The sequence below is a fragment of the Lycium barbarum genome, chromosome 9, assembly GCF_019175385.1.
Source record: "Lycium barbarum isolate Lr01 chromosome 9, ASM1917538v2, whole genome shotgun sequence".
Taxonomy (NCBI): Eukaryota; Viridiplantae; Streptophyta; class Magnoliopsida; order Solanales; family Solanaceae; genus Lycium; species Lycium barbarum.
The window spans coordinates 13,678,234-13,700,476 of record NC_083345.1 but is presented as its reverse complement, the minus strand read 5'-3'; the positions used below and the strand labels follow the sequence as shown (position 1 = coordinate 13,700,476).

General features: G+C 35.7%; 2 protein-coding genes across 2 annotated transcripts; one reads left to right on the top strand and one right to left on the bottom strand.

Moving 5' to 3' along the window:
- Positions 1-216: 216 nt before the first annotated feature.
- Positions 217-2,145, bottom strand: LOC132610024 (leucine-rich repeat extensin-like protein 6). Its single transcript, XM_060324278.1, has one exon. The coding sequence runs from the start codon at positions 1,658-1,660 to the stop codon at positions 464-466; it is 1,197 nt and encodes a 398-aa protein (XP_060180261.1). The 5' UTR covers positions 1,661-2,145; the 3' UTR covers positions 217-463.
- An 8,923-nt stretch (positions 2,146-11,068) lies between these two features.
- Positions 11,069-11,884, top strand: LOC132611667 (uncharacterized). Its single transcript, XM_060326061.1, has one exon. The coding sequence runs from the start codon at positions 11,069-11,071 to the stop codon at positions 11,882-11,884; it is 816 nt and encodes a 271-aa protein (XP_060182044.1).
- Positions 11,885-22,243: the final 10,359 nt, after the last annotated feature.

Here is a 22,243-nt window from a genome sequence, read left to right as displayed (position 1 = left end):
AAATTAGTTAATGAAAGTAGCCGGACTTAATTTGTCAGAAAATGAATTTGTGACCATATATAATAATATTTGGGAGACTATGCATTCTGCACCTTTTGCTACTTGAATTAGGTGCTTAAGGCTGAAGAAATCTGAACCTAATATAATGGACATTAAGAATTTTACTAAAGGGGAATAAAAAACATGGTACGTATTATTTGCACAAAAAAAGAATAAAACGGGGAAATAAAATACAAATCTAATCCCTTATCAGTACGACATAATCAAAGTCAATTATGCATATAACAAAAGTAAACCAAAAAAAAAAAAACATTTAAAAAGAGAAAGTCTACCTTTCTTAAATGTACTTAATTTATTCAATGATACAACCTGATTTTTTTAATTTCCTTTTCCCCTTATAGTTCAATACCTATCCAACCACGTAAAAGCAAACCAAAGTCAAAGAAACACAACTGATCGTCAATCAAGGATAATGGTAAAAATGTGATTTTGTAGGAGGTGGTGTTGGTGGTGGAGGAGGTGGTGGTGGTGGAGGTGACGGTGGTGGAGGTGACGGTGGTGGTGGTGGAGGAGATCTTGAGCTACAACCAAATGAACTGCAATCCACTGGACCCTGTGAATAAAATGTCTTACATTCATTGACTGAACGTTGTGATGGCCGATAGGGTATACAATTCTTCTTATCATCTATGTCCTTCAACTTGAGACAAATCTTCGGTTCAACACAGAAATAATTATCTGAGTAGGTGAAATTCTCCAACCTTGGCAACGAGCAAATACTAGCCGGAATCTCTCCCGAGAGCTTGTTATGTGCCACGTTGAGATGTTCCAATTTCTTCATACCTCCAATTGTCTCTGGCAACTTTCCAACAAGATTGTTAAAACTCACATCAAAAACCGTCACATTTTTCAACAACCCTAATTCTTCTGGCAAACATCCATTTAAGCCAGCATTCGAGAGGATAATCTCATTTAGGGTTTGCGACATATTTGCTATACTTGGTGGTATACATCCCCTGACTTTAATATTTGCCATGACCAAAGCAGAAACGGTTGATTTTCCGAAGTTTTTGGGCCATGCAAACTGAAAATCGTTGTTGTTTATGAAAAGGGCATCGAGTTTTCGATCCCAAAGTTTTGAAGGGACATTTCCTTTGAATTGGTTGTACCTAATATCAAGAAACTTCAAAGAAGGAAGAGAGAGAACAACCGAAGGAAATTCACCATACAAAAGATTGTTACTCACGTCAAGTTCATAAAGAACTCGAAGTTTCGAAAAAGATTTTGGGATAGTGCCAACAAATCTGTTGGAGTTTATATGAAAAACAGCTAAATCAGTCAACAAACCAAGATCTTCAGGCAAGTAGCCAGAGATATTTGCATGGTTGAGGTCAATTCCAGCGACAGTGGTGATTTTAGGGTTATCTGGAGCCGGAGCACAGTAAACTCCGGTGTAGTTGCAAACTTTGTATCCATACCAATTCCTCGTGAAGTTTCTTGGGTCGGAAGTAATGACATGTTTCCAAGCTTGAAGAGCAATGTAAGCATTGAAAAGTCTAGGGTTTATTGAAGGTGCAGGAGGAGAAGCTTGAAGAGAGGGTTTTGAGAAGAAAAAAATGATGAAGAAGAAGCAACAAAGGGCTAAGTTGATGAACTTCATGATTGTGGGATGAGTTTTAGGAGTACTTTAGGGTTTAAGACAACACTTGATGTTGTTCTTGCACAAGTTGTGTGTATTATGTTGGAATATGTTAAGATAGATGCACAATGGGTTGATATTTAAATGGCTGTTGGTGGAGGCTAAGGGGCTGGTAGAGAGAGTATTTTCATTTAATTAATTAAATTAAATATAGTGATTAGGAATCAGACAACTACAATTAGGATATTCAAATTAAAATTGACCATATCTTACTTAATGCTGATCTTCTTTTTTTTTTTTTTTTTTTTTTTGATAATAATGTGCTAGTTGGTGATATTCATATACTAAAATATATTCCTAAGATTTATTTTCATAAATATGACTTGCTTTAGGGAGGTACTAATGAGAATTCTCTTATAATTTGGATGCCTTATGTCTATCCTTTAAACAAAATATGATCTGGAAATTGCTGTTCATTATAGACAAAACTGATGATGTTGTACAAATTGCTCCTAAATTTTGATGGACAGTAGCTACTGATTTCAGCGAAAACACGGTCTTTTGTCATTTAATTTGGGGGCTTGGTATTATATTAATTAAAAAATTGGATTATTTTGTACACACATCATGTTTTTTATTCAATTTCCTATGTACTTTTAGTGATTTAAGACAAAGCCAGAGTCATGGAAAGGTAAAGGTATTCAATTTCCTATGTACTTTGGGTTGTTTGGTGCATGGTATAAGCACTAATTTTTATATCATGTTTGGTAGAAGGTATAAATTTATCCTGATATAAGCTGGGATAAATTTATACCGTGTACCAAACATGATATAAAATATATCCCAACTTAAAAGATGGGATATCCCTTCTTATCCCACTTATCCTGGAATTATTTTATACCATCTTTTAGATGGTATAAAATAATCCCAAGAGATGGAATAAATCAGTCCCGGAATTATAATCCTGCGATAATTTTGACTACCTACCAAACCACCCTAGTGATTTAAGACAAAGCCATCATGGAAAGGTAAAGGTTGGATTTTATTCCCTGGGGGGAGGGGGGGGGGAGGCTACATCATTGTTTAGAAAAATTGAGAGGAAGAAATTGTAGGTTTATTTTCTAAAAGAAAAACTTTTATCAGTACGAATTATGATTTTTAAAGAAACTACTTGGAGGGACGGGCAGTGTCCCACTTAGTTATACTGATTATTATAGAGGGAAGTTGATTTCTTGGAAAGCCAAACCGTAAGAATTAAGAAATAAAATGTAAAGTGTTAGTTAGAAATTTGGAAACAATGAACACACAACAATAATGGTACTTCCATTAGTTAGTACATTGTGATCTAGACACATCATACATATGTTTAATTTGGTATTGCATGCCTTTCATGCATTGACTCCGTAACTTATGATGGGGAAGTTCATTAATTTGAGGAATATAGCTATGGAGTATATATAATTAAGTGCTCTTTTTTTTCCATATATTTTAATTAATTGTGGATAATTGTTGTAGGACCAGATGACCGCTAGCTGCTTTTCTTTTTACTAAAAGCTAAAGAAAAACTTACTTTGTTTTACTTGGTACAGAGGTCTTTGAAATTTTGATAGCAAGGAACTTAACTACTACATTTCTTGTTGAAGTGGTAAAACTAGCTAGTTGCTTGAACATTTTAGGGATAATTTATCAAGCTTTAATTAAGTCTTGGTTGCCGTAGCTACTACTTATTTTTATTCTATTTGGTTCCACTAATTATTGAACACAAGATGCATGTATTAGGCTAAAGACACTTTTAACATGGCCTGATATTATCCTTTTAGGCCAAGCTTAAACAAGTTTTCTATAAGGACACACACAATCAAGGGTAACTTTGTTTGCGGATAAAATTATGTCGGAATTATAATGCAGGAATAAATAATTTCTGAGTTATTTAGTAGTACTAATGATTTGATCTTAAATTGGATAAAATTTGATAAGTATTTGTTTTCAATTTTAATTTTGACTTCTTAATAATCCCTGGAAAAGGGGCTTTGTCAGAAGGTCAATTTTATTGTTTTACTTAAATGTAGCTAATCCTTAGATTGTTATCTCAGGCATAAATATAGTGGTGTAAACTTATACCAAGAAATAAAAATACAAACAAACGACATAAGTATAAATTAACACTGAGTCTTATATCGAGACCCGGTAACCAAATGATAGTCAGTAGTCAGTAGTTAAAACTTAAAAGCAGGTCAATGTGAATTTCTAATTTTTCCCCCTCTTTCACATTTACTTTATTGTAAAGCGAGGAGTGTTATTCTTTTTCCCTACACGGGGATTCGGTGAAGCGTATATAATTAGTCCTAATAATCCTTTTCTTTAATTTTTTTTTAAAAATTCTTTTTCCCCTGATCCTCTAATTTTTCATTATTTTAATTTTGCTTTTGGTTGGTTTGAGTTTTTGGTCATCATAAGCAGGTGAAACCTAGCTGGCAGGAAGGAGAGTTAACCACAATGAACCATTCAACCATGCTTCTACTGAAATTCTTTTTTCTTTTGTGAATTTAAAATTGCACTTTGATGTGGAATGTGTGTAATTTTTAGTCCAACTTGCACGTGAAAATTAAAATTGATGTTTTATCGGTAATTTAAAGACAACAAAACTTCGGTTGGAATTTAGCGAGAGGGAAACAATTTGTCTGAAAATGTATGCTTCATGATCTAATTACTGATGAAAGAGTCAAGTTTAATTACAGTAATCTGGCTTTTCTTGAAAATGAACCTGTTTAGACTTGAGGGAAAAAGTCATTGGTAGAAACTAATCATATATTAATGTAACCTTTTTTATTAGAAAAATATGATGTTACGTGAAAATACATCATCTTCACTTGTTATTATATGAATTAGTACGTAAGCTGATTATGAAATGACAAAAAATGAAGCTCTAATAATTTTCAAAATATTCACTTTTTCTTGATAATCACTAGGACCAATTCTTAAAGTTGAAGACTTTTAGAGTCAACTACCAAATCAGTAAGACCAATGGTGAAAAAAGCAGACAATTCTTTTGCCCTCGGTTTCTAAAATTTGGTGAGTATCAGTGGTTATTAATTGTCGAGACATACCACGTCGACCAATTTTAGCGCGTAATAGAACAAGCTAAAATGTGTAGTTGAAAAAACAAGACAAGTTTGAGCGACCAGCATGTAATTATGTATTATCCTCGGCCTTGAGCCGTCTTTAATTTCATTGTTTGTTGTTTAGTTTGGTTCCATAATATCGCTTATCCTACTGAATTTATGAATTTACTGGTTCAGAAGCTTCTCAAACTCAAGCATTTACTTTTATAGTTAGAGATCAATGTCTTGGGCCTAATGTGAGATCCGGTCAAGGACCTACTAAGTTAGGTAAATATCTAATGTGTTCCCTATACCATGACAAATATGTAGGACGATCTATCTTATCCCAGTACATTTATATTTGAAATTAACAAAAGTTTCAACTCTGTTTTTGAACCATTCGGTATGTGTTGTAACGTACTGGCTCGACTAATTCAAATTCATGTCGAGTAGATCCTAATAAGTTTTATCAAAAAGTTTTTCTTTGTGGAATTCCGACTACCCCACCATACTATCTGGAGATAATAAAGCTGAAATCCACTTAGGTGAAGGGCTTTAGACTCAGTTCCCACGATTTTCTCATCTTCTTCCTTCTCCTTTCTCCAATTTACATGTCGTTTTCTCTTCAGAAAAAAAAAATTAAGTAAGGGTAGGCCAAAAATTGAGACTGGATCAAATGATTAAGTTAGGTGTATAAGTCGATTACGTTTAAAAGTGGTTGAAGAAGGGGTAAATGGCTGTGAGAACTTGATTTAATTTAGTGTCTAATTAAAACGTCATCAATGTTTAACATATGCCACTATCCATATACATAAGATCCTTTTCACTCTCACTTTTGGCTTGGCATAATGTCTAATCGCGGCTAGGAATATTTAACTTGACTTTTATTTAGTAATATAATATATAAAGTTGTATAATACTTCCCAATTTACGTGTCACTTTTCGCTTCCCGAGATTCAACTACATGAATTTTGACCAACATTTTAAGATGTATTTTTTCACCAAATTGATGTAAGAAAAATTGAAACTTATAGTACTTTTCATGTTAGTTTTCATATATATAAATTTTAATCTTAATATATTAAGTTAATCTAATCTAATATAGCTTCAAAATTTAATCAAATTGACTCTCAAAAAACGAAAAATGTCACATAAATTGGGATGGAGGGAGTACATCAATAAAAAAGAAATTGAAGGAGATGGTGAAAATCTTATTTTCTTGAAATTTGAAAGGTTTTATTCAAACATATGGTCGATTTGCTGCTTTTCCGAACTAATGTCTCTTCTAGAAGAAGAATTAGCAACACTGAAGAAATTTTACATGACATGATGGTCTTTGTTCTATTAAGTATTGATCAAGTTGTGATCTCTAGCTATTTCGTGGAAAAAAGAAAAGTAATGTACTAATGTCACAATAAGTAGTACTCTATCAAAATATTTCTTATTCTTTTTTTGTCGGAGAATAAGCTTGACAATCAACAGCTATAAGGCACAAGTTGTGAAGCTTCAGAAGAAGGTGGTTCAACCAACAATATGCATATACACGAGAATGCTTTGGGCTTCATTTCCTTGAGGATCAAATAAATCTTTCTTTATGTTAACACTCCAACTTCCAACGATAGTTTCTGGAGGAGCATCTGTCAGATTGTTTAGCCAACTACAAACCTAACAAAAAGTTGGCATGAATCTTCTAATTAGTAACTAACTAGTGAATTTGACAGCGCGAAGCGCATTTTTAAGAGATGTTTGAGAACTTACAAAACGATCATGCTAATAATTAATTTAGACATCATCCCCTTTTTCTAAGAGAAACAAAAGCTGACAAAAGTTCGATCGTAAAAAATATTTGAAAATTTACGAAGGATAGAAAACTAAGTTATATAAATTTGATCTTATAACTAAAAATTACCATACGAAATAAAATATTTAAGTTATTGTTCGTCATTTATTGAGAAGATAGGATTTGAGCTCACTATTCTTCGCAGCCAAAAGTAGATATCTTGGAATAGTTTTACTCTTGTTATCTCCATTCTTAACCAACTTAAACTCATATAACTATTTATCACAAGTAATTAGTAAGTTTAGTAAACACTTTGAAAGAACATGTACATACAAGAACTTCAGCATATTATTAATATATAAAATAAGGTTATCCGTGCTTAAAATTATTTAAACACAACTCATTTTCATCGGGGAATAAGTTGTGAACCCACAAGTAAGACATAATAGTTGAATTCTTTTTGTTGCGCGGATTGCCCTTCATTTGGGGTGGTCTTTAATTTTTGCCCTTCAAATTGGTGGTCTTTAAGTATCACCCCTCGCCTAACACCTTGAGGTTGTGGGTTCAAATCCCAGCTCGGTAAAATAAAATAAAATAAATCGCAAGGCAGAATTTTGCAAATTTGCCATGCAAATTCTGCCTATTTGGGCATTAAGGCAGAATTTGCATGGGCACAGGCAGAATTTGCACTGGCTGAAATTCTGCCTGTGCACGCTGAAATTATGCCTGAAGGGCAGAATTTAAAGACCACCATTTTGAGGGGTAAAAATTAAAGACCACCTCCAGTGAAGGGCAATCCTGCAAATTGCCCGGTTGAATTTAATCATATAATTTTTCTAGACCAATATAATTAAATATACTGATATAATTTTTTTCAAAAAATAAATCAACCCTTATAATATGCAGAAATAATGAAATTAATACAATGAATCAATTTCGATACAATGAGGACTTCCCATTCAACTATCCGTATTCTTTTAATATTTAGCACATCTTTATACACCCGTAAAAAATTAAGAAAAAGATAAAAATCGTTTACAATAAATAACTTAAAAAAAAACAATGTAAAGACAAATAAATCAAACGGGAGAATACACGATGAACATGAATTGAACAAAATGATAATAACTCTATATCAGATCTGCAACAAAAATGATAATTTTCTTTTTTCATGTTACCCACGAATTTCGGATTGACGGGGGCAAGAAGTCATGTACTATGTTCGCCAGTCTTGCCATCCGTATTAGTATGCCTCAAATTGTCGTACACATATACAAACTTTCTCGACTCAACAAACGTTGCCTTTGCTAAATTGCCGATAAAAGATAAATTAGAATGCATAGCATTCACGTAATATAAATACACATTGCAATTTGACTAAATGACACCAAATCAATAATTTACCGTGAAACAACAAAAAATGCGATAAAAAGGACTCAAAAACGACACCACATCAAGAAGAAGAGGATGGATTGTATTTTACTGTTATTACATACAAAAAACACCTCGTAACAGTACTTGTAAAAGAAAAAGCAGAAACATTACACAAATTGAAGCTCGGATGTCTGGAGAAAACTATGGATGAAAAATCTGTGAAAGAGGCATAGCAAATTAAACATATCCTAACCTACAGAAAATTAAATATACCCTACTCATTAGGCCTCTTTAATATCATTTAGTGCTTTTCCTAAAATTTCTCTTCTGTTATTTCGTGCATGTGAACGTGGTTGGGCTACTTAATTGCACTTTTGAGCAGTTTTGTGCATGACCTTTTGAGAACCAAATGTTTAGTTATTTATTAATTGAATAACTACATAAAATGATGAGAAAATTCAACAAATGCCAAAAAAAGGGGATAAAAGATAAATAGGAATGGTGGTCATATAGAGGTGACACATCACCTTGTCTATGCCTAGCTTTATATTATATATAATTGAGGTGCCAAGCTCTCGTACCTTTAGAGTTTATGTAGAATTTCGTATGAAAGAGAGAGAATCGATTGGAGGCAAAATGTAAAAAATGTTTTCAATTACTTTGTACATTGTATGTTTATACGATGATGATACATAAAATAAATTGTGTCTACTTTACGTTGCACTTTCTCACTGGTTACGTTTTCAATTAGATACTTTATACGTATATACAAGTCACTCTGCTCATGTAATGGAAGAGTCTGGGTGCTCATTATGTGAAACCACTAACACCATGTCACCATTCATTTGACACATCGGATTGTGACACATACGAGCCTAGTTAAGGGCTTAGATGAAGCAAAGTGTACTTCACTCTGGTCAACCCTTCTCTTAGTTTTGGGATATGAATCAATATACACGAAATTACTTGTGGCCTTGTCTAAAGCTCAAACTCTTTCCAAATTCAATATTGACCGAGTCGGCTGGGCCTTCTGGTGACCAGCCTCTCTCTCGTTGACTCCGGATCATTGATGTTCGGTTAAAAATATATATATTTAGCTGTTGTTGTCTCACATTTTAATATTTTTAATTATCGTTTGAGTATTAATTATAGTGATTTGTGCTAATACTATATTTTTACTATATAGAAATAAAGCAGAGTGAAATTGAAAAGATTCTAAGTAAAATTAAATAAAGAAGCGACGAGACAAAAGAAAGGAAGAAAGAGAGGAAGAGACAGGAGACATAATGATATGCATAATGATTCAGGAAATTATACAAAATAAGAAAGAGAAGAAAAAGTCAACATTGGCCGATCAAATTGGAAGAAGTTCGTACCTGGCCAATCAAAGGGAAGAATTGCAAATTTGAAAAGTGGATTGGGCTCCTCTCTATTTTCGTTTTCTTCATTTGTCCTAAGTTTTATTTTAAATTAGAGACACATGACTAAAATAAGACCCTAATCATGATTACATAATTAATAACTTATCTATAAATATATTAGAATATTTTTCTCTCTCTTCCTATTTACTTTTCTTACCCAGTAAAATATCTTTTATAATTTACCCAATTATTTTTTGCCACTTAATTTTTTGCCACTTAATTTTTTCCCCCTAATAGACCCATTATTCAATTGGTGATATTTTCCATTTTTTCAATTATGATGCTTACTAATTCACATAATACAGACCGCATTATTCAATTGGTAATTGTATATTTCTGAAAGAATTGTCTATATTATGAAAAATATCACCATTAAAGAGTTATCATGATTGAAAAAAAGATGGAATATTAAATAGGAAGAGAGAGAAAGTATTTTAATATATTTATAGATAAGTTATTAATTATATAAACTATGATTAGGGCCTTGTTTTAGTCAATTAAATCTTAGTCATTAATTTTAACCCATGCCATGTTTATCTAATCTAAGGTAGAACTTGGGGGAAATGGAGAGGAGTCCAATCCTTGAAAAGCGAAGAAATTGAATTTGAGAATGAGAAGAGAACGTAAATGGCAGCAATGACGAGGACAAATTGAAGCACTAGAAATTTGCCTTGGTGCGCCGCCCAGGGCGTTGCGCCAGATTTATTTTCAGTTGTTTTCCTTCTCCGATTTAGATTTGATTTTTTAAAGTTCAGACCTTTTAGTACCCTATAAATACATATTCTACACGATTTTTACACAACTTTAGATAGCTTGAAACCCTTAGTTCAGAAATTTGGACCTAGGGAGAGCTTGGAGTCGCCGTGAAGGCCGGACTTACAGGGTTTTAGCTTCTCTTCTTTGTAAGACTTTTTTACGTTTTTATTCTGATGATTTGTTGTTTTTGCTCCATGTCTATGTGGAGCTAAACTCTTTAGTTCTAGGGTTTTGACACAAACATGAAAGTTGACGTTTGATTATTGTTTCTATCTATTGACTTTCCATCTTTGGGTTGCTTATTTATTCTTGTGCTTAATTGTTTGATTATCTGGCTAATAGTTTAACACTATCTGTGGTGCGTGAATTGGACTTGAGAAAGGGAATTCACGTACGTAATAAGAATAAATAAATTTTGTTCGATATTATTGTTTCGCTACTGAGGATAAAGATATACCCTTTAGCCCTACTTAGTTGAATATGGAGAAATAAATGTGTTCTTGTTACCTCTGGCGACCATAGAGATATAGGCGTTATAGTAACATCTACAGACTTGTGAGTAGTTCAAGAGAATATCATAAAGTTAAAATTAACCCGTCAATTAGTAACCCATAGGTAGAACGATTTGAAGACTCAACTGGATTGTTAGTGTTAAGATATATATGTAAATATATATTCTGTTATTGTTTTTAGGATTGTATATATTTCGTTGCCTGTTTAGTAGCCTTAGATTAAGCCTAATTATATGCAATGTATACTGTATATATTCCAAGGTTTCAATGAAAAACGTGGAGGAAAATATTCTATTATGGTATCAGAGCAATAGGGCATTTTTTTTTTCACGAACGTCTTTCTCTTCCGTAGCGCCCTAGCAGTCCCTTTCTTCTTCTCTTTCATTTCTATCCTTCTTCTCACCGCCATGTCTGATTCAAAGAGCTCGTTTCATCCGGCTCTCGCGGTGTCTAATATCCGCAACCATATCTCCATAACTCTTGAAATGGAGAATGTTCAATACTCGACATGGGCGGAACTTTTCAAAATTACTGCACGTTCTCACAAGGTCCTTCACCATATTATTCCTCCTGCTAATGGAAAGGCGAAGGTCCCTTCTACCGAGGATGAAAAGGAATTGTGGTCGACCCTTGACGCTACGGTTCTTTCTTGGATTTATGCTACCATCTCCAATGATCTTTTGCATACAATCATTGAACCCGATGCTATGGCTATGGATGCTTGGAACCGGTTACGGGATATATTCCAAGACAACAAAAATTCCCGTGTGGTTACCTTAGAGGCCGAATTCTCCAATACTAAAATGAAGAATTTTCCAAATGCATCGGCCTATTGTCAGCGTCTTAAGACAATCGCTGATCAGTTGAAGAATGTTGGAGCACCGGTATCAAAAAGTCGGCTCGTCATTCAACTTGTTTCCAGCCTTACTCGGGCCTATAGGGGTGTGGGGACATTGATCCGACAAAGTGATCTGCTACCTCCATTTTATAAGGATCGTTTGATGCTTACACTCGAGGAGGCCGGATTGACGAAGGAGGCTGCCACGGGCTCCGAATCCGCAATGGTGGCCGCCTCGAATTCGGATGTTGATGATGGATTCTCTCATTCGGATCAATCACAGGGCCGAGGCAAGCAATCCGGCAACCAGAAAAACGGTGGCCGGAAGTCCGGCGGTGCTGGTCGTGGTTCCGGCGGGGGCAAGCAAGGCCGCGGTGGTGGTGGCCAGAAACAGCAGCAGTCGGGACAGCAGCCGGGGCAGCAGTGGGCGAATCAGGTTCCATGGGGAAATTTCCCACCTTAGGCTTGGATGTCACCATAGGCTGTCCCTCCTTGCCCTTATCCAACCCAAGGGTGGGCTCATGGTACAGCAGCCCAGAAATAGCAGCAGCAGCCTGGGATCCTTAGGCCGCGTCCTCAGCAGGCTTTTGCGGCAAACCCCAATGGTCAGTCCGCTTCCTACTCTCCTACAAACATCGAAGCGGCAATGCATACTATGTTTCTCAACCCACCCGATCCGTCATGGTACATGGACACCGGAGCTACTTTTCATATGACATCTTCCAATGGTAATTTCTCGTCTTATTTTGATTTGAGCAATTGTTGCATCTTATTTTTATCAAGGCTTAACAAAGCACAACTTATGGAGCTCTGAATTAATTAATTATGTACAGAGTCGCCACCTAGCATTTAAGGTATACTAGGGTACCTATAAATTATTAATATATGCAGCTTAACATGGTCTACGAAAATAAATGAGATTCTAGGTAAGTGTTCAAATTATTCCGAAGGGAAGGTGTTAGGCATCCTTCAGAATCCACAAATGTGGTTCCCGGCTAGACCAATTTAACTATACGAGGGACGCGTAAAAAGGCTTGATTATTATTTACAAAAAATATTAATGGAATTGAGACTAAAGAATAAATAATATGACTATTCACGTAAATAATCATGCAATGCGTATTTTATACATATGTGATATAATAATTATTTAAAAAAAGTTATCTGCAACTTAGGAGCTTGGGTATGTGAAAAAGGTATAAGGAATGAACATGAAATTATTTTGCACTCAAGGTGAGTTAACTAATTTAACTAGCTAAGTATGTACGCCTAATCAATTAATTATGAGAGTACATTCTAAAGCCTAAATATTGAGGCAAATCACCCTATTTATTTACTTAAGTGTGCTAAGCTATTGAATTAAAACTCTAGCGAAACATGATAACTATAAGAATATTAGCTACGAAAATAATAACTGCCTATTATTAATTTGTCTAAAACACATAAAGTTTAAATCACCTAAGCAGATCATAAATAAATACCACCAACCTGCACCCTAAAAAGTAAAGTTTCACTATATTTTATGCTTGTATAATTTAAGAATGTAAAAAAAATATATAAACAGAGAATTTAAGAAGCTATTTGAACTTTTTTTGAGTGTCATCTTCAAAAAGTAACTCCGGATACCTGCATGAGACTTAATAAAAATGTTAGTAAGATAATAAATAACTATCGGATGAATTAAAGAAATAATGAATAAACTTAAAATAAAAACCCGTCTTTGTACATGGAAGGCCTTGGAAATCGACGGAAATTTCTTCATCGGCCAATTTTGTATTTTCAAGAATAGACGTTATACACCGCTGCTACTTGTAGATACAGAAGCAGATATAAAATTCAACGCAAATAATAGCTTGAATCCTGATATGTCACAAATAAAGCTATAACAGCTCAGAAAAGATACAGTATAAAAAAAATAAAAAAAAAAGGTACTAAAATTAATGAAGTGACATTTTTACAGAAAGTTAACATAGCCATGACTCTTCAATTTCTAGTGTAGAGCCTCACAGAAATCGGCTACATGCATGTTATAGAGCCAAACATGCTAACAATGAAAGCAAAGAATAAATGTTGCTGATATGTTAATGCAGCAAATGATCCTTCCATTTTTAGGGAATCTCATCAATGAAATCATCTATTGGCATTTCTTTACATAACCCCATTTTGCCAGAGAACAAAACAGAAGCATACAATGGTAAAACTAAAGCAAATCACACCCATTAATCATACACAATACCAAGACGAAACATTAACGATTAAAATAGAACGGAACGGACAAAATCAATCAAGAAGACAAACAAAGTTCAGTATATTGTTGTTGATGGCATTTCCCATCAGATCCGAAGCAAGAAACAGAGGGAGTTGTGGGTTAGTGAAATCGAAATAAAACAAAGAAAAGAGCTAGAAAAGAAGAAGAACAAAGCCGTCAATGGCTATTTTCCGATGACGTGGTGGTTCTTGGTCATTGGTGGCTGGATTTCGCCGTGGTGTTGGTCAGTGACGGAAGGAGTAGAGGACTGGAGGGTCAGCGGAGTGGCGTGGTGGTGCTGTCATGATGGAGCAGTGGTGGTTCACGGTGGTGTGAAACGGAAAAATGGGGGGAGGGCGGCGTGGTTTTTGTGAAGTGGAGGAGAGGTGTTTGGGGTTTTCTTAGAAGAGAGAGGGAGATGAAATGGAGGTGTGGGGGTGGTTTGGTGCGTCGCCGGAGATCCTAGCTCCGGCGTGGTGGTGGCGGCGTGTGAGAGAAAAATGAGGGGGAAAAAGAAAATGTTTACGGTTTAGGGGAGAGAAAAAATCTGAAAATGTGCTTGTGTGTGTTGTGCAAATATGTGTGGATCCTAATAAAATTAAACCCCTCCCTTTTTTTATAACATAAAGTCCAAAATATATATATATATATATAGAGAGAGAGAGAGAGAGAGCCATACCCCTTTGTCCCGTTATTTCTTTTAACTAATCAAAATTAACCCATCACCTCAAAATGTCCACTTTTTAAAAAAAGTGACGAGACTTTAATTTGATTGAATTTTGCTCTGCATTTAAAAAAAATTAGTTGGTCCACTTTTCTCTGCACTGTCGGGCTGTACTAAATATAGTTAATTAATACATGTATAAATAATAATGTAAGTATAAAATATAAATATTCATGTGTAAGATATGAAAAGGTATCGCTATAAAATTAAGAAACAATTATTGATTGCACAAAAAAAATGGTAGTATTACGCTATACATGTGCAAAATAATGATTCTTGAAAATGACAATAAATTGAGAAAATTCCTAAAATAAGGATAATCATCAATAAATTGTTAAAAAAATGTAAAAATGTGTAAAAATGTATTTCGTGCTCTTTAACGAATCAGGGCCCCCCAAAACGTTAATTTTAAGCACGTCGAGCCAAAATTAGGTGTCAACAGCTTGTCCCTCTTCGACCGGAGACGATGAAAGAGTTTTCGGACGAAGACGTTGACATGTAGCCTATTTTGGCTCAACAAAGAATTGCTAAAAGGATATGTACGGAAAAAGAGGTCAGACGTTAGTAGAGCTTTGACAATACTCTCAGTCCGTCGGCATGGTTGTAATAAAAAGAAAAATGATAAAAAGCGAAGGATTGTTCAGGGCCGAAAAAAACGTTCGCATACCCACATCGTCGCTTCCAAAATTGCCCCAGTATCGAGCCACGAGATGCTGGGGGTGCAAGATTGTATACTTGCTGGGGAAAGAATGATTCTCGTCCCGATGTGATCGAACTCTGCATAGAGCTTCCTACATATCTCGTCAATCACGAGAATCAGGTCTATGTAGTTCGAAAGGTGATAACTAATGGATGTTGTGGCAAATTTTGATCATCCAATCAAAATTTTGCCCCAATGTTGTTAGAATGGTCCTAGCAAGTGTAGGATGAAGAACGGTCGTGCTCAAATTTGAGCTACCTACATATCCCTGAGATGGGAGTCAGACCGATTGTAGTTCGGGATGTCATGCTATGTAACGCCTTTGCTTCGGCGAAGAATGCAGGTGCAGAAGATGATGCCTTTGCTTCGGCGTGAATGCAGGTGCAAAAGATAACGCCTTTGCTTCGGCGTGAGTGCAGGTGCAAAAGATAACGCCTTTGCTTCGGCGCGAGTGCAGGTGCAAAAGACAACACCTTTGCTTCGGCGAGAATGCAAGTGCAGAAGATAACGCCTTTGCTTCGGCGTAAACGCAGTGCTGGTGCGAAAAGTAACGCCTTTTTTAAGCCGGCATGATGCAATGCGTTTGAAGGGTATCTGAAAGTGATAATGCAATAGATGTGTAGTGCGTTTGCGAGCATTCACAAAGTAATGATGCAATGTATGTGCAGTGCATTTGCGAGCATTCGCAAAGTAATAATGCAATGCATGCGCGATGCACTTGCGAGCATTCGCAAGGCATTTGAAAATGATGCAATGCAGGTGCGGTGCAATGCGTCTGCGAGCATACGCAGGGCATTTAAAACAAAGCAATGCAGGTGCGGTGCAATGCGTCTGCGAGCATACGCAGGACATTTAAAATAAAGCAATGCAAGTGCGGTGCAATGCGTCTGCGAGCATACGCAGGGCATTTGAAAATAAAGCAATGCAGGTGCGGTGCAATGCGTCTGCGAGCATACGCAGGGCATTTGAAAATAAAGTAATGCAGGTGCGGTGCAATGCGTCTGCGAGCATACGCAGGGCATTTAAAATAAAGCAATGCAGGTGTGGTGCAATGCGTCTGCGAGCATACGCAGGGCATTTGAAAATAAAGCAATGCAGGTGCAGTGCAATGCGTCTGCGAGCATACGCAGGGCATTTGAAAACAATAAAGCAGCATGTGTGGTGCAATGCGTCTGCAAGCATACGCAGGGCATTTGAAAACAATAAAGCAATGCAGGTGCGGTGCAATGCGTCTGCGAGCATACGCAGGGCATTTGAAAACAATAAAGCAATGCATGTGCGGTGCAATGCGTCTGCGAGCATACGCAGAGCATTTGAAAATAATAAAGTAATGCAAATGCGATGCGGTGCGTCTGCGAGCATACGCAGAGCATCTGAAAATAATAATGCAATGCAGGTGTGGAAGATAACGCCTTTGCTTCGGCGCGAATGCAGTGCAGAAGGTAAGGTCCTTGGGCCATGAAATGGTGCCTTTAGGCGATGAGAATGACGTCTTTAGATTATGACGCCCTCGGTGTCCTGTTGTGGGGCTGGACGAGCCAATGCAGTGTCCTACTGTGGGGCTGGACGAGCCAATGCAGTGTCCTACTGTGGGGCTGGCCGAGCCCATGCCTTTTCTCTCGAAATGCGCCATTGGTGGAATTTTTGAGGGCCCCTTCAAAAATTCTGTCCCAGTTTAGAAAACAAACAAAAATTCGCATACTTCCCGCGAAATGTGATGTGCAATTGCGGTTTTTTTTTTTTTTTGAAGCTACTCAAAAATGTTGTCCCAATTTCACGCTTCAGCGGAGAAATACGAGGATCTTTCATGGTAAGACCAGATGTCGATACCTCGTAGAGTTAGTAACAACACAACAACCTTGAACTATATTTACTGTGCAATAATAAAAAACAAAATTAAGAAAAATAGCAAAATCATGAGAGCAAAATCTAGCAAAATGATTTTTTTTTAATAACAATGATTGATATAACATGCCTCAACTTCAATTGGTATGAACAATTAGATTGTGCATAAGAATTCACCATTATTTATCGTCCAACAAACTAAGATCGACTTATTGGTAATTCCTACAGCTTCAAGTGGTACCTCAGACATACCTAAGGATCGACAAGATTGGTTCATTTTGTTTCAAACAAAGACTTTGAACTATACTTATCCTCATGTTTCAAGTGCCCTCACCAGAAAGAAAGTCCTTTTTCACACGTATTCAGTATTTTGAACTTTGGGACGTCTAGAGAAGTACACTCAAACTGAGAAAGATGTTCAATGCTTGCAATTGTGATACCATAAGCTTGGTCGTCATGTAAGTATCCACTAATGAGAGAAACCTTAGCATAGGATCACGTAGGGCTTGTTATGGGGTTGTAATGTAGGCTTGGAAAAAAGGGTAGGATATTATTTAGGTAAGGAGTGACTAATCTTTCCCTAAGTGTTGCACTATCTCTGTGCTTAGTATTTGTGTGCTCTGACGCTGATCTACTTTGTTTTATTGTCCCTTTCTTTTGTACTTGTGCGACCTCTTTTGCAAGTTAAAGCCCCTTTTTTTCTTTTTTTTTTTTCTTTTTTGAGTTTAGGGTTGCATGCCCGAGACTCTGTGGGGATTAAGAGAATTGACCTGGGTTGTATGCCCGAGGTCTTGATAATAATTCCGGGTCGTATGCCTGAGTGTGAAAATAAAAGAAAATAACGGGTTGTATGTCCGAGATCCCGAATGACTGAGTTTTTTTTTTTGTGTGTGTGGGCTCCTTCTTGCTTTGGAGGTCGTTCTTAGCCTTTATTTTTCTGGGACGGTCGAATCCCTTTTTTTTTAAGCTTCAGCTCAGATCTCTATCCGCGGTTACACGTTTTTAGTGCGCTCAGGGAGGTTGGGCCAAGAGAGAGATAGTGCATGTAAGCACTCAGAAATGGTATAGGCTTATGATGTGGTGGTCAAAGAAAAGGCTTTAGGCTCAAAGGGGGAATGCTAGGGATAATGTCATTTGGTAGGCTAGAAAGGCTCAAACGGGTCAAAGAAGGCCTACGATCCTTTTCTATGCTGAGTGTTACTCATAATTTCGCCTCAACAGACATTCAGGCCAAGTTCTAGATCACAATGCAATGCAATTGAACGCTATCTAAAGCTCACCACACAATGCACATGAAACAATGAGGTTGGTTTTGTTCTTGTCTTAAAAGCATGCAAGAGAATTTTTCAAGTGTCACTTAAAGTGTGAATGAGAGGTACCAAAAGAATCTATAGTTTACCACGAAGTCAGTCCTCTCCATCATATTGATTGTTACTTGTTTATTTCCTATGCACATTCTAACTGTGTAGGTACCAACCAAGTTAAAGATATGAATCTAATTTTTTTTTTGTATTTTTGAATAGGGGTACCGAACCCAAAAAGGGTTGCCTACGTATCTCATCTTTGATCAGAATCAGGTGCGCGTAGTTCGTTCAGATAGGATAGAAAGAAATAAAATATTTTTGTGATTTTTCAAAATAAAGGATTTTTTTTTTTGTGATTTTTTGAATAATGAATACCGAACCCAAAAAGGCTGCCTACGTATCTCATCAAAGAAGAGAATCAAGTGTGCGTAGTTCTTGCAGATAGGGTATAAAATGCATGATTGAAGAAAAAATATTTTACAAAATGCAGGGTTCAACACAAGTCAATTAAAAATAGTTAGATAAAGTGCTAAGGTAGTGCAAAGCAAATAACAACAATATTTATTTAAAAACAAAACATGTAACAAATAAAGAGTATGTGAAAAATGAAAAGAATGTTCGAAATAAAGGATAAAATTCAACCTAGCTAAAAACAACTGCAAAATGGAATGTACAGTAACCTAGGAATTCTAAGAGTTGGCTTTATCCAAACACAAGGTTCTCCCAAGCGGACAACTTGGGAGTGGAAAGTCTGTGGCTGTCGACTGCACCGCCGATCGACTAAATCCACTAGACCAATCCAACTAAAGGGGTAATTTAGTAGTGAATGGGCGCAAACCGCGAAGCCGCTTTAAGTGTGTGAATATGTGTGAGTTTTCCAGGAGTGGAAGAAGTATGAACGGATTGACAATTTATATAAACCAATAACACATATGAATATTAATATGAAACCACAAAAAGATAGCAATTAAAGAGAAACAGTAAAAGCAAGATGCATAATTTACAATAAATAAAACTTGTTAGTAAAAAGAAAAAGGACAATAATACGGTGTATGAAAAAAAAAAAAACAGATATGTACGTAAACAAATAAGGTAACAAAGGGAAGGATATACATGACGAATAAATACAGGCAAGTAAAATAAGAAACAAAAACTCAAATAAAGATAACATACCTCGAATAACAAATTGAGTCCATATGGTTAGAACCTAAGTGTCCCCAGCAGAGTCGCCATGTTGTTGCATCTTATTTTTACCAAGGCTTAACAAAGCACAACTTATGGAGCTCTGAAATAATTAATTATGTACAGAGTCGCCACCTAGCATTTAAGGTATACTAGGGTACCTATAAATTATTAATATATGCAGCTTAACATGGTCTACGAAAATAAATGAGATTCTAGGTAAGTGTTCAAATTATTCCGAAGGGAAGGTGTTAGGCATCCTTCAGAATCCACAAATGTGGTTCCCGGCTGGACCAATTTAACTATACGAGGGACGCGTAAAAAGGCTTGATTATTATTTACAAAAAATATTAATGGAATTGAGACTAAAGAATAAATAATATGACTATTCACGTAAATAATCATGCAATACGTATTTTATACATATGTGATATAATAATTATTTAAAAAAAGCTATCTGCAACTTAGGAGCTTGGGTATGTGAAAAAGGTATAAGGAATGAACATGAAATTATTTTGCACTCAAGGTGAGTTAACTAATTTAACTAGCTAAGTATGTACGCCTAATCAATTAATTATGAGAGTACATTCTAAAGCCTAAATATTGAGGCAAATCACCCTATTTATTTACTTAAGTGTGCTAAGCTATTGAATTAAAACTCTAGCGAAACATGATAACTATAAGAATATTAGCTACGAAAATAATAACTGTCTATTATTAATTTGTCTAAAACACATAAAGTTTAAATCACCTAAGCAGATCATAAATAAATACCACCAACCTGCACCCTAAAAAGTAAAGTTTCACTATATTTTATGCTTGTATAATTTAAGAATGTAAAAAAAAAAATATAAACAGAGAATTTAAGAAGCTATTTGAACTTCTTTTGAGTGTCATCTTCAAAAAGTAACTCCGGATACCTGCATGAGACTTAATAAAAATGTTAGTAAGATAATAAATAACTATTGGATGAATTAAAGAAATAATGAATAAACTTAAAATAAAAACCCGTCTTTGTACATGGAAGGCCTTGGAAATCGACGGAAATTTCTTCATCGGCCAATTTTGTATTTTCAAGAATAGACGTTATACACCGCTGCTACTTGTAGATACAGAAGCAGATATAAAATTCAACGCAGATAATAGCTTGAATCCTGATATGTCACAAATAAAGCCATAACAGCTCAGAAAAGATACAGTATAAAAAAAAATAAAAAAAAAGGTACTAAAATTAATGAAGTGACATTTTTCCAGAAAGTTAACATAGCCATGACTCTTCAATTTCTAGTGTAGAGCCTCACAGAAATCGGCTACATGCATGTTATAGAGCCAAACATGCTAACAATGAAAGCAAAGAATAAATGTTGCTGATATGTTAATGCAACAAATGATCCTTCCATTTTTAGGGAATCTCATCAATGACATCATCTATTGGCATTTCTTTACATAACCCCATTTTGCCAGAGAACAAAACAGAAGCATACAATGGTAAAACTAAAGCAAATCACACCCATTAATCATACACAATACCAAGACGAAACATTAACGATTAAAATAGAACGGAACGGACAAAATCAATCAAGAAGACAAACAAAGTTCAGTATATTGTTGTTGATGGCATTTCCCATCAGATCCGAAGCAAGAAACAGAGGGAGTTGTGGGTTAGTGAAATCGAAATAAAACAAAGAAAAGAGCTAGAAGAGAAGAAGAACAAAGCCGTCAATGGCTATTTTCCGATGACGTGGTGGTTCTTGGTCATTGGTGGCTGGATTTCGCCGTGGTGTTGGTCAGTGACGGAAGGAGTAGAGGACTGGAGGGTCAGCGGAGTGGCGTGGTGGTGTTGTCATGATGGAGCAGTGGTGGTTCGCGGTGGTGTGAAACGGAAAAATAGGGGGAGGGCGGCGTGGTTTTTGTGAAGTGGAGGAGAGGTGTTTGGGGTTTTCTTAGAAGAGAGAGGGAGATGAAATGGAGGTGTGGGGGTGGTTTGGTGCGTCGCCGGAGATCCGAGCTCCGGCGTGGTGGTGGCGGCGTGTGAGAGAAAAATGAGGGGGAAAAAGAAAATGTTTACGGTTTAGGGGAGAGAAAAAATCTGGAAATGTGCTTGTGTGTGTTGTGCAAATATGTGTTGGATCCCAATAAAATTAAACCCCTCCCTTTTTTTATAACATAAAGTCAAAAAAAAAAAAAAATATATATATATATATATATATATATATATATAGAGCCATACCCCTTTGTCCCGTTATTTCTTTTAACTAATCAAAACCTAACCCATCACCTCAAAATGTCCACTTTTAAAAAAAAGTGACGAGACTTTAATTTGATTGAATTTTGCTCTGCATTTAAAAAAAATTAGTTGGTCCACTTTTCTCTGCACTGTCGGGTTGTACTAAATATAGTTAATTAATACATGTTTAAATAATAATGTAAGTATAAAATATAAATATTCATGTGTAAGATATGAAAAGGTATCGCTATAAAATTAAGAAACAATTATTGATTGCACAAAAAAAATGGTAGTATTACGCTATACATGTGCAAAATAATGATTCTTGAAAAATAACAATAAATTGAGAAAATTCCTAAAATAAGGATAATCATCAATAAATTGTTAAAAAAATGTAAAAATGTGTAAAAATGTATTTCGTGCTCTTTAACGAATCAGGGCCCCCCAAAACGTTAATTTTAAGCACGTCGAGCCAAAATTAGGTGTCAACAATGGTCATTCTATTCCAATTCGTGGTTATGGTCATACTTGTTTGCCTTCCCCTAGTCCTCCCTTATCCCTAAATAATGTTCTTCATGCTCCCAAAATTATT

Coding starts and splice junctions, on each gene's coding strand:
- LOC132610024 (XM_060324278.1), bottom strand. CDS start 1,660: ATGAAGTTCATCAACTTAGCCCTTTGTTGCTTCTTCTTCATCATTTTT.
- LOC132611667 (XM_060326061.1), top strand. CDS start 11,069: ATGGAGAATGTTCAATACTCGACATGGGCGGAACTTTTCAAAATTACT.